At 32.9% G+C, this 13268-nt stretch overlaps 1 protein-coding gene across 8 annotated transcripts in view; it reads right to left on the bottom strand.

Moving 5' to 3' along the window:
- Window positions 1–13268, bottom strand: part of nuf (rab11 family-interacting protein nuf) — a 57489-nt gene that overhangs the window by 2937 nt on the left and 41284 nt on the right. For all 8 annotated transcript variants that reach the window (XM_085188097.1, XM_085188095.1, XM_085188094.1 and 5 more), the window contains 4 exons: window positions 3547–3681; window positions 2892–3044; window positions 2000–2282; window positions 762–907 (listed from right to left, as the gene is read on the bottom strand). In XM_085188097.1, coding sequence (XP_085044223.1) covers window positions 762–907; window positions 2000–2282; window positions 2892–3044; window positions 3547–3681 — 717 coding nt within the window. The remainder of the gene's footprint in view (window positions 1–761; window positions 908–1999; window positions 2283–2891; window positions 3045–3546; window positions 3682–13268) is intronic.

Genomic DNA, 13268 nt, shown 5'->3' on the forward strand with positions numbered 1-13268 from the left:
ATAATAAAATAACGATAATACTACAAAGAGTGTATCATTCCATGAAAAACAAGCCAGAATAACCGAAATAGAAAGATTTCGACGTTTAAGGGAGTTAGTTGATAAATCGAATGACGTTATAAGGAGTTTGTAATCTGTGATGATAAGGCATTGCTATTATTGATATTTTTTGTCTGTTGTGTATTAATTTTATCGATAATAATCTTTATGTTATGTAAAAATGTTTGATATTGTCCATTTTAATGCTGAAAAATCAGTGACTAATATAAAGATAAGATATTAAATTTAATTTTTAAGATCAATATGATAATGTGAAAAATTAAAAACGATTATTTTATATATAAACACTTTTTAACACCAATGCTTTATTTAATTTATTTTTATATAATAGAGACTTATTTTTTTGTCTGTAAAGAATATAAAAAAATCACTGATACGCTCCATTATAACAGGCTATAAAGAAGCGAAGCGCCGTAAAAAAAATAAAACCCAATCGATATAGCATAAGCTATGTAAAGATGACGGTTAAAATGTATTAGTTTAATGAAAATTAAATGATACCAAAATAAAAATTTAAAAAATGTTAGTAATTTTATAGTTTGATATCAACCAATATTTAGGAATCCCACATATATTTTAATTTTACAAAATTAAAATAAAATAGGGCATCTCTCGTTTTACATTAGGTTCCCTTTGACATAGAAGGGTACTATATATAGCGGCAAGCTAAAAAAAAAACAAAAAAATATAACAATAATTACCTCATGATCACTCATTTGTGATAATTCATGCGCCAAAGAGTTGGTAGCGACGAGGGGGCCGCTGACTCCGTCGAGCAAGCTGCGACCCTCTTCCACGCCTCGGGTTAAGATCTGAGCTTGAAGTTCTTCCTGAGCTTCTGTTAGAGCTGAACAATAAAGAAATTGTTTAATATATAAACTAATTAATAAACATAATAAGTACAGTAGTCGAGGTTTTTGGCGATTTCACGCTGTATTCCGTATTTAGCAGGGTAGGGTAGGCAGAAGGATCCTAGTATTAAGAAACTCTTTTGCGAGTCACTGTGTGTTGATGGAACTTAGCGCCAAGTTTCGTCTTCGTATCAGAGGGAGGAAATGAAAATACTTCATTCTCTCGAGTGGAAATCGAACCCACAACCGTAAAATCAGAGACTGCCCAACGAAAGCCTCAAGATACAAGAATAAAGAAGTATTATTAATTGGTACAACATCAATTATTTTAGTGTTAACAACTTTGTAAACAAATGTTCAAAATTACACATTATATTAGATAGTGATGAGCAAAATTACATATTAATTTGATTAATAATGGTTCGTACCTCATAATTATCTATATCTTAAACGCAAAGATAAATTGCTATTTTATTAATTTATGTGCAGACCGCACGTAATGTTGATTAACTTTTCATACGGAGAAGCGACACGCGACTGAAGTTAAAAATTTTATACACTTTGGTTAGGTTCTATATACAAATTATTTACGTCAAACGGATTTCAGCATTCAGAATTATTGAAACATTTATGAGAGTGAAATAGAACACCTCTAGGTAACACTTATAACAGGGTGTCAGGTTAACGTCTTTTGCAATTTTGCTATTTTACACCTAGAAATTATATTAAAACAGCAGTGCGGACATTGTGTTTGTTCTAATAAATTTCGTGTTTTAATAGTAAGATGGCATAGACAACACACTTCAAAATAGATATTTATACACAATGTCACACTTCTTCAAGGTCCAGTCTTACCATCCTTAGATAAAAAAATCATGAAAATCATAGCTAAATGAATGGCCCCAAAAATAGAATACGACACAGTCGACGGGTTGTTATTGAAGTAAGGTTTTATGAACTTTTGCACCTTGTTCACTTTGGGAAGAAAATAATAAAAACTTTAAACACTCTAAAATCTAATTTACAGCTTATTTAACGGCGACCACGACTCGCCGACCTTACTGTAGGTGTACTGTACGTATACTTACATTTGTTCTGGTTCCGCAGCAAGTGCAACTCCTGCCGCATCTCGTCGAGGCGCGGGTCGGGCGGCGCGGGCGCGACCACGCTGAGTGCGGACAGCTCGCGCTGCGCGGCGTCGAGTTGCGCGCGCGCCACCGCCGCCGCATCGCGCTCCCGGCGCTCTGCGTCGCGCGCGGCGCTCAGCTGCGCGGCCAGCTCGCCCGCCGCCTCCTGCGCCTCGCGGGCGTTGCGCGTGCACGTCTCGGAGTTCGTACGTAGTGTTTCTGCGACACCACGTAACCGACCCACCTAGAGTAGAAAAGATTTGCACATTACACCTGCGCCACGACGGCCTACAATAATAATACTGCGTAAAATTCCTTTTGTGTCAAAGCAATACGATTAAAATAGAAAGTTACTATCGAAAAATATGTAATATCTCACAATGTATAATGCAGATATTTAAATATACAAACAAAATAACAATGTTAGGGACATTTATGTCTGATTTCACAAATTAATAATTAAAAAGAACGACTTGACTTGTCATATAAATATGTATGCGAAACGAATTAAATTTGAATTATACAATCAACAACGATTCAAATCTATCGGCATTAATGCAATATGTCAGTCAAATACATATTTACGACACTATGAATTTGTATTCATATTGTAAAGTTTAAATAACTTATTTAGCTCCACGATGTATCCCTAGTCTCTACATACCTCTTTTACCTCGTCAACTGTCTGCAACCTCTTCATACATGTTTTTACGTGACCCTCCTCCACTACCTATGATACTGTGTTTTCTAAGGTCAACCAAGGTCTCCCCCTACCTCCCTTACCGTTCACTTGTCACATATCTCAATAAAACCATTTAGGAGTATAACCACTAAAATGTATTTTCTTAGTTACCTCCTGTTTAAGATGCGAGGCCTCCGTCTCTGCAGCGGCCAGGCGCTCGGTGACCGCGGCGAGCTGAGCGTCCCTGTCGCGCTCCACCCGCGCTATCGCTTCCCTACATCGTCGTTGCTCCTCTGCGATGCGCTCCTCGCATCGGCACTCGATCTGTTTGTAGAGATTATACATGTTCTATTATAATTTAGGTTTTGGATCAGCTTCTCTGTAACTGGTTAACTTTCATAGACTCATCTATCATCTTTACGTCCTGTCGATAAAAGTGTTGGTGAAAGTTAATATTGATATTGAGTGAAAACTACTAGATGAAGAGGGACAGCTGCAAATTTAAGAAATTAATGCCTTTTTATCATCATACTGTTTTTTTTCAGGATTGCAAGAGAAGAACTGCATGCATGTCCAATGTCCATCTCTTGTTACTTCAGTAACTCAACTAAAGAGAGGTCAGTCCGACTATAAACGCGACAGGCTGTGGGTTTGGTTCCCATTCGACATAATGAAATTATTTATATTTTCATTTTCCTCGCTTAAGTAAAAAAAATAGAAAAATATAAAGTCGCAATAGTGTAGGCTTAGAAAATTTAGATTTTAGTTTTTTCTATTTTAATATTTAATACAACATATTTTATTATTATTATTAATATTAGTTTACCTCTCTTATTTGCTCGTCGAGCATATGTACGCGAGCTTGGAGCACTGCGTTGTCAGCCTTCGCGCGGGCGTACCTCTCGTCCGCCGTGCTTTGAGTGTCGGCGAGAGACGTTACTTGTTGCTGTAATAGTTGGACCTACAAAATAATTATATTTAGTTACTTAATACATTTTAAAATCTTGTAGTATTACTTATATTATATTTTTAAATAATATTTTTAATTGAGTTTCGCCACTAAACAATATATCGTAAATTGGGGCGGTGCATGGGGAACGCAGTGTCCTAACACTACATTTCACACTCTGACTATCCTGATATAAGCAAAATATGTATACTTAAAAAAATATTTGAGTATTAGCTTTACATCTATTATTTTGTCCTTGAATGTTACGTAATCAAGTAAATCCGTAAAGAATTGGTTTTTGAATAATTTGTCGCTATTTACTTTCGGCTTATTTGATTTTATTGAGCTTCAATGACTATAGAGGAGTTAATTTTTTCGATTGGTTCCGTTTTGGTATATTAGTGGTAACAAATTACAATATTCAAAGTCATAAATGCGGTGGATTACTTACTGATATTAAATAGAAAAGAAAATATAAAATAATAATTCTAGTGTTAGTTTGAATACTTAGATAATTCATTTAGAAGTAAATATAGAAATGTAGTTAAGTAATAATTTAATTTATTCTATTTCGTAAACTTTTAATTATTTAAAAAGCTCAAAATTATCAAGGGGCATTACGCCCTCATTTACAAATGTAAAAAATCTACATACGAAATCGACTCTATAATTGGAATTGGCGGAAACGTTTGATAAATATTATAACGGCTTGATAAATGTTGTAGTAATAGTTTCTGTGAATATTGGTATTATTAGGTAAAGAAAAATACTAAATACTCATACTCACTCATCATACATATTAATATTAAAAAACTATTCCTTAAATGTATTAAATTTTTACCCACTTCATCTTACCTGCTACAATATTACGATTTGTATATTCCATGGCTATTATTTAGGCAGTGGGAACTTAGGAACCTGGGAACCCACTTTCGGTCGTCACTTTAGGGCGACGAGGTATTGTATGTTGAGTGGCGGACTTTAACACTAAGCTTTGCCTCGTTACTAGTATGTCAAATATCTTATTCCATTTAGTAGAAATTGAACCCACAGCCGTCGCGTTGATAAACGCATTTGTGGCCTTCACCACGTGGCCTCTACAGCATAATTAACAGCTTATAACAAAATACATGTATGATGTCATGAAAACTCATACGAAATTCCTCACACGTAAATACAATTATTTGTAAATAATAAACCCATGTTTTATTAAATAACTAATATAATAAACTACTAACTAAAATATTTCAGTATTATAAATCTCATAGTATGAATAAGGCGAACGTGACTAACAATGACGTCAAAGGAGTCCAGTACTTGTGCGTATGCGCAGTGACAAACAAACAGGAAGGATCGTTTAGGCTAAGAGATAAATAGAGCTATTCACTATACATTATAAAATGAATAAGACAGCTGTTTGTACCAGTACACTCGAGTTCAACGTATACGGTCAAAAGACATGATAAATGCAATTAAAACATTTAAAGTGGGATCAATTGTATGTAATTTATGAGTACTTAGGCATATTTAGGTTTATGACTAACAAAATCTTATTATCATAGCGGTATACCATGTAGCTTATATATAATTTGATTATCATTTTCATTTTGGTGGCGCGGCGTTGAGATCCGCCACTCAACACGCAGTACCTCCAGAATTCGGCGGAAAGTTCGAAGCGGCCTAACTGCGGGATTGTGCGGGACTGTTACGTGCGGGATACAGGGAGAATCTCAAAAAATCACTTTAAAAAGATCTTAGTGTCTTCAAGATTAAAGACGATTTAGAATTAATTAATTAAGGTTCAATTATCAATATAATAAAAAGAAGGCACTTCAGCATTAACATGTATTAGCAGTGAAATTGGTTCAAAATAATTAAAAACACATTACATGAAATTAAGAAGAAAATATTTATTATCAATTATACGAGAGATCTCGTTTTACCTGAGCAAGGCGCCATAAAGTTATAAAAAAATTTGGTCGTACGCCAAACTGTGAATCATTTTCTAAGGAAAGCGTAATAATGTATTTCTGTGTAGACAAACGATTTCATGAATATTTTCAGCATTTGGATTATGTTATTGTCCAATTAAATATGTAAGATGATATTTGTAAAACTGCTAGTGGTGTAGGGCTCGAGGTGACTGCAAACACAAAAGGTCCTGGATTCGATAGCCTTTCTAGAAAATTAAAAATCAAATACTTTCATTCCTTCGCTCTGCTGTCGAGGAAAACCGCGGCGTTAAGTTCCGCCACTCAACACACAATGGCTTCAGAATACGGCGAAAAGTGAGGAGCAAAGAGTCTTAACAATAGGCTCCTTCTAGCTAGCTATGTTCTGCACACTGAGTGGTTGTCTCGTAAGTTAACTAATGAATAAATAATTAATATATGCAGAAGAATATTTTATGAATAATTTGGAACTGTTAACGCAAGTAAATAATCAAGTATTTCTGGTTTATAATAAAATTACTATGGAAATAGGTTTTCTGATCCAATTACAATTGTAAGAATGGAATAATGTAACATAATTGCGTGTTTGAAACTAGATAAGCATTGAACCGATCTCAGCGATGAACGTCGCAAGCGCACCTCATTACAATATTGTTAAGGAATTCAGAGAAGCAATACAGATTGTTCTTTTTTCAGGTCTTCAGGGTATTTGGTCAATAAATGGATCATGTGAGATTAACATCTACCTGGATAAGATAGGTATCTTTCTCAGAAAAAAAAATTGAAATACGTACGTACCTACGTATACTCCATTAAAATGGTATATAAGTCATACCGATTTCGTTAGTTAAACATAAAACAGAGGACAACTGTATTAAATACAATTTACTTCAAAAATTATCCTAAGATAATTGAAGAAAAATATAAATATTTGCCTTTAAGTAAAAAAATTACAAAACTTATCAGTTAAATAAAAAATATTTCGGCTTTTTAATAAACATATCTATTACGTAATTATAAGGTCTATCGATAGAAAATGAAATTGCCATAGCATGAAAGCAGAGAAAGTGAAATTGATTAGGATTTGATCGATTCTAAGACGAGAAATTGTTTTAATATTAAATGATTTATTTTATATCTTATAATATGTATAAATTATTTTTTTATAACATTATTAATAATAAAATATCTTATTGAATATTTATACTTTTGTTAATATATCGGCAAACGAGACTAAAATAATTAATATAGTTAAAGATACCTACAAATATACCTAGAACATGTAAATATATTTTCATCTATAAAAATAATTAGTTAATAAGTTTATTAAATATGCACAATACAGTTTTAAAAATAACACTTAATTGGAATTGTGTTGAAAAATAACCGATAACCTCTATTAAATGGCTGTGATGTGAACAGAATTATCTCTTTGCTTAATGACTGAGATCATTTTTGTAGGTATCTAATAATACATGCGAGGAATTCATGACAACACAAACAACGGAACATGAATGCATGATGATTACATAAAAAATAATGGAAAACAATTTTATTGTAAAAAATAAATTAAAATGAAATTTTGTCAATAAACATAGTCTGTAAAAAAAGTGTTTTGTAAATGGAATATTTCTATAAATTTTTGACAAAAGGATATAGATTAAATATTCTAAATAATAAAGAAAACTCCTTTTAATGTGAACACGAAAAGCTGAATGGCTATATTGTAATGTTAATACAGAATAGCTTGAATTATTATTATTTTGATCTTCATACCAATAGGTTTGAACTGAATAGCGGCTCGTGACTTCCCACCGCGGGGCATTTTCCTGAAGTCGTCATGCAACTTTCCAGTGTTGCCAACTTTACATACACACATCTATACTTATTACCAGTTCAATTACCGTCGTTAGTGAATGTTTCCCGATGTGGAGAAAAAGAAAGCGTCCTTCAAATTACTAAATGTCTCTAACTAGTAACATTCTTCAAGTGATTTAATATTCTATCTATAGTCATGTTATATGATAGAGAATATTCTCTATCATGATAAATATCAATTTCATAGGGACGGGTGTAACATTACTAGTGAAATAGTAATTTCGTCACAGTTTTAGAAATGCAGTAAATATTAGCTAAGTCAAGCCTCCGTTATGTAAAACATTCATGTAATATTACAGTATCAGTATGTGATATATGTATGTAAATAGTACAAATGAATTTAGCTTAATCAGCTTCACGCTGTATCCCGCGAACAGCAGGGTAAGCAGAGGGAACTTAGTGTTAAGGCACTCCGTTCTCCACTTTCCACCGGGTTCTGGAAGCATTGCGTAATGAGTGGCGCAATTCAACACCGCGCTTTGCCTTGACATTAATCAGGCTTAAGAATAATTAATTAAATTAGAATAGGAACTTGTGCTACCAATACTTTAGCTATAACAATAAAGAACCTAAGATGCATTGGTATTCTGACCTAGCCAGACAACACATATAAGTCAAACGAACTCAACGACCGGAGCAACGAATCGATATGCTGCCATCGCGGACGCGGTACTAACGGTGGAGCCCGAGCGACCGTTGTCCGTGTCGAATTACAGAGTGAAATAATTAACTGCACACTTTTACTGCCACACATTTGCATACTATTACGATGTACCCAGCATTCCTAGAGTACTTAAGTATACATTCTTGACAAACTCTTGGTTAATGCAAATTACATTACAAGTAAAAACAATTGATTTTGTAGAGTCAATTTGTTTAAGTCAATTCTTTGATCTATTTTTTTTTATTTATTATCAGCTATCCCGCACACAGCCGGGTAGGCAGAGGGAACCTAGTGTTAGGACACTCCGTTCCCCACTTTTTGCTGAATTCTGGAGGTATTGCGTGTTAAGTGGCAGAATTCAATTAGTGTATTTTCTAAGGAAATTATATATTTTTAGATATTTAGACAGGTATGTATCTATATACCTATTTACTCTATGTATATATAAAATTGTGAAATATATAATTATTTCAATTAACAGAAATGCATAATTAAGCATAACACTATAAAACATTACTTATGTTTTGTTATCAATATGAAATAAGCATTTTATGTCATATTACATAAATAATTATAGGATCAGTACACTAACAAGTTTAGCATTTTACATATTGCTTGATATTGTTACGACGTTAACAACGATAGCTTACATGTTTCTTAAATAAATATTATTAGATGAAAAGCAATTTGTTTATACTGTTTAAATGAATATTTATCTACAACTAGAAATGTTAGTAATTATTCTTAGGGTATCGTATCTCCATAAAAATATTATTGAGTTTAATATATTGGTAATAATGATAATCTTATGGTGATAACAATAGGTTTTTTGTTTGATTCGATAGTAGAGAGACCGAATTAAACCCGTTGAACCCGTTGGTTCAACCCTGTTCAAACCGTTGAACTTATAATTAAACATAGTTAGCAAAACAATTATATACTTTATTAGTTTTACTAGGATAAATTGTTGATGTTACCTTCATTGGATGACTAGAATAAATATGCAGAAGTCGAGTGTAATATTGTCACTCACTCTCTCATTACCATCACTCAAGGTAAACAGATAGGCAAATAGTCTATACATTTCCTATCTTTTTCCTACTTAGGAATCTGCTTTACTATTAATAATATAAACAAATAAGGATTTTTTAGACAAAGAAACATAAGTTATTATAGAAAGCAAAATTTCTTGACCTGATTTTACTAAACAATGTATGACTTCTAGGAAGATTGCGAAGACCTTGGCATAGTTTGTAATCAACTAAGTTTTTTACGCATATAAGTATTTATTAAATTACATTTAATTATAAGTAGAAAGATGATACAGTTGAATGATTACGTTACATTGAACATACAGTAGATATCTATACGTGATTTTTTGTGATATCTTTTATATATTATCTAGAATTATGAATACTTAAAGTTTTAAATTAAAAAATAAATAAAATATACGAAAAAATAATTAATTCTCTAATAGAAAATATAGTATAATAATGTATGAGTTATAATAACTAAGGCAAAGAAGAAGAGAGTGAGAGAAAAAGAACAGGTTTATAATTAACAAATTCTTAGCTTTCTATTATCTTAGCGTTTAATACGTAACGCGTCTTGTCAATGTATTTAGTTATGAGAAGCAAGCTGAGACGTTTCCGCTTATAGCCAATTGTTTTATTTGACAATTGACAAGTTGATTGTACGAGTACTTCGGTCGTTACACATGTACGCTGTTAAACTTAGCTTCATAAGCTTAATTGCTGTCTTGATTATTTTTGAGAGATTATGTTTGTTTATAATATGACCCAAGGGTGTGATTGTAACGCGACGATTGTGGGTTCGATTCCACTCGATGGAAAGAATTATTATTTATGAATATTTTCATTTCTTTCAAGAGCTCGTCGTTGAATTTCACCATTTAGCACGAAATGCTTCGAAAAATTCGGCGGAAAATGGAGAACGGAATGTTTTTACACTAGGTTTCTTTTCTTACCCTGGTGTGTGCGAGATACAGCGTTAGGCTGACTTGTAAATTGACAGGTGTGTATTATTTTAAGGTGTAGAATACTGGTGTTTATCTTAATCTGCTAGTGCCTGATATTGATAGTGATTTCAGATACTATAAGATAAATCCATTTATTACTGTATGTACCTCATGGTTTTTATCTATTCGGCTTATTGCTATAACTTTTTATAGATTACTGGATTATTTTCTGCTACAAATGTAAATTTTGAAGAGTATCTGATCGCGTGCAATTATGTTGTCTATTTATAAATGCGTCAATAGGTACCTGCCACGCCAAGCGATACTAGATCTTACGTTATAGTTATACTTATATAATACTTTAGTATGTACATTAAATTAATTCGAATATAGCGTTCATAGGAAGATCGCGTGACATCTGTAAGTGGCCGCGATGGTACCAGCAGGTTGGAGACGTCGCGCTCCGATCACCCGAAAAAAACGCACTTTTGTTTTCGATAGAGTTCGGTGCACAGTTATGATTCATTTTGACGACGCTATGAAATAATTCGTTTATTTTATTAATGTTTTTGCTATATTGTTTGATTCCAATGTTGTTATAATTAAGGAAACACAAGAAATGTGTGTCTAGAAACATTGGAATATGTCATAATTGACGTATTGAATTGATGTTATGCGCAAATCATCACTCATCACTGTTGGGTCAAATAAGAATAAATATTTGTTATCAAAATGGGCGTATGTAGAGATATTTTCTGGGTTAGGAGGATCTGGGTTTTAGCATTGAACAGATATGTTCGTGTAAGCGTTATTATTTAAATTTTTCGAGGTATTTTTTTAAAATTTTCGGGGTTGGCAGAAACCCCCCAGGGCTCCCTATTGCTACGCCCATTGTTATCAATAATAATGAAAAAACTGTATGTCTGCACTCATACTGTAAGATTTTAGCTACTTACTTGATCCGACAAATTGTCACACCATTGATGTGCAGCAGTTTTCTTTCCACCATTTAAGCCATTAGTCAAATGAGGTGTCAATGGACCGCCAGTAAACAAATCCTCGGTCACGCTGTTGTCAGAGACGATTCTCCCTCTAACTGACGGATCCTGAGGACCAACGAAATCGAACTGGCCATCCCACATATCATACTCCAACTCTAAACTGTCCTCTACTTCTATGGATTCACCCATATTGCCTTTTGAGCGGCTTAATATTACAGATTTAAACATTTAAGAGAGATACATAAAATATTTAGTCTCTGGAACTATTCGCCACAAATGTTGCACAAAATATCCAGGATTAATTAATTTAATTCAACATCTAATTTGACTTTCAAAATAGATTAGATTAGTAAAGATAAGTATTTGAATGGCACATTAAATTATACAAAGTCGTTGTAGCTCGTTACACAGGTCCATGTAATCGACTTCTGCTTAGCATAACACTTGTAACTACCGACACTTAGCACTTAGTCTCACAGAGTCAATATTAAACAAAATCCAGTTTATTCCACACTTTAAACGGTATGACGATAAGTAATTGAAAATTAATTATTGTCGTATAATAGGATCACAATATCTGGTAGAAAGAGACTTTGCCGAAGTTGATTTAAAACTTTAAACGGTTGCTCTAACATCGTTGTGAGAAATAATACGTTCTTTCACTATACTTCACTCAGATATCCATTAAGCTTTTAATAAAGCTGCTCGATAATGTTTTGGATGAAAAAATAAAGTTTAATAATGAACAAATACGTTGTGTTGAGTCACCGTCGCGACCAGCACTGTGCGGCGGCCGGCGCGCCCCACCCGTCGGCGCGGCGTGATTATCAGCCTGCCTTGCCAACGCCACAGAGCCATACAAATAAACTTTATTCGCTCCCTACAGTCTACACACATGCACTATCTGATGGATAGTTGCAAGGCAATAACCCCTTGCATTCGCTCCCCTAGTCTGGTTGCATCTCGTAATGTTATGGGCGAGGGGCCACCTTGATTGCTGGGTCATTCAGACAAGCGATTCTACATAATGCGTGAACGCAGTAATGTTCTGTTCGTTATTTAGTTTTATTAGAAACTAATACAGAATAATTAACATATATATAATTCAGTCTATATAATACGTATATTTATAAAAAAAACGACTTTTTGATTCTGAAGGTTAAGTAACAACGCTAAGTCTACTAAAGTGATCGATTAGTTGAGGCAAGAGTATAATATAAATACTTTAATTATGTAATGAATGTATTTACATTCTACATGCATTTGCATATAGAAAGGAAATAATCATTTATTTTATTAATATATTCTATGTAAACATGTATTTTTTACAAAAGAGAAGTTAAATTTTAAAATAGTAGAGTCAGTTTCAAAGTGAAATTATTAAAATTTTAATAATTGATTCACGATTGATTTTAGTAACACTGATGTCTAGACGATGAAAATTATTCAGAAAAAAAATATTCAATCGAACTTTTAAAGGTTACGTGCCTAAAAGAAATGTTTTTAATAGTAGGTAAAATAACATTTTCATGTAAAATTTCTTAAATTCCTCTTAACTTATTTTGTAGACGATAAATTACAAGCAGATGTTCTAGTTTCACTTTCAATTTTATATAATTAGTAACCTTTCGTTTTTTTTATTACACATTTACCTAATGTGCAAATAATTGAATGTGAATGCTAGATCTTGTCGGCGACATAGTATGGGGTATAAAAATTACAGAACAATAAGCTATTATAATGAACTTTTTGTTAATCTGTAATAGCAAGTAGTTAAGAGTTATGTCAGTCTCAAACAATAAACTCATGAGATTATTTTGTTCCACATAAGCGTCGCCGTTATTAGGTATATTTAAAGATATTACTATAATTTAGAATTTTCCAAAAATTACAATAACGTCAATCGAATGAAACCCTTTTTTTACGTATTGTTTTTTTATATAAAATTCACCCGATTTATATGTTAACATATCTTGCAAAAAATGTAAAATTTACATTTTTAAGGAAAGAATTTTTAGTATTTTTTAGTCTTTTCAGCTTTGTCCTGAATCAAAAATCCAAGTTCTGGATGGTATTAGTCAGCCAGGATTGGTATTGAACACGCAATAGGTACTCGTACTCGCAAT

Source organism: Heliconius melpomene, chromosome 7 (assembly GCF_056956725.1).
Source record: "Heliconius melpomene rosina isolate 202511_hmr_F chromosome 7, ASM5695672v1, whole genome shotgun sequence".
Classification (NCBI taxonomy): domain Eukaryota; kingdom Metazoa; phylum Arthropoda; class Insecta; order Lepidoptera; family Nymphalidae; genus Heliconius; species Heliconius melpomene.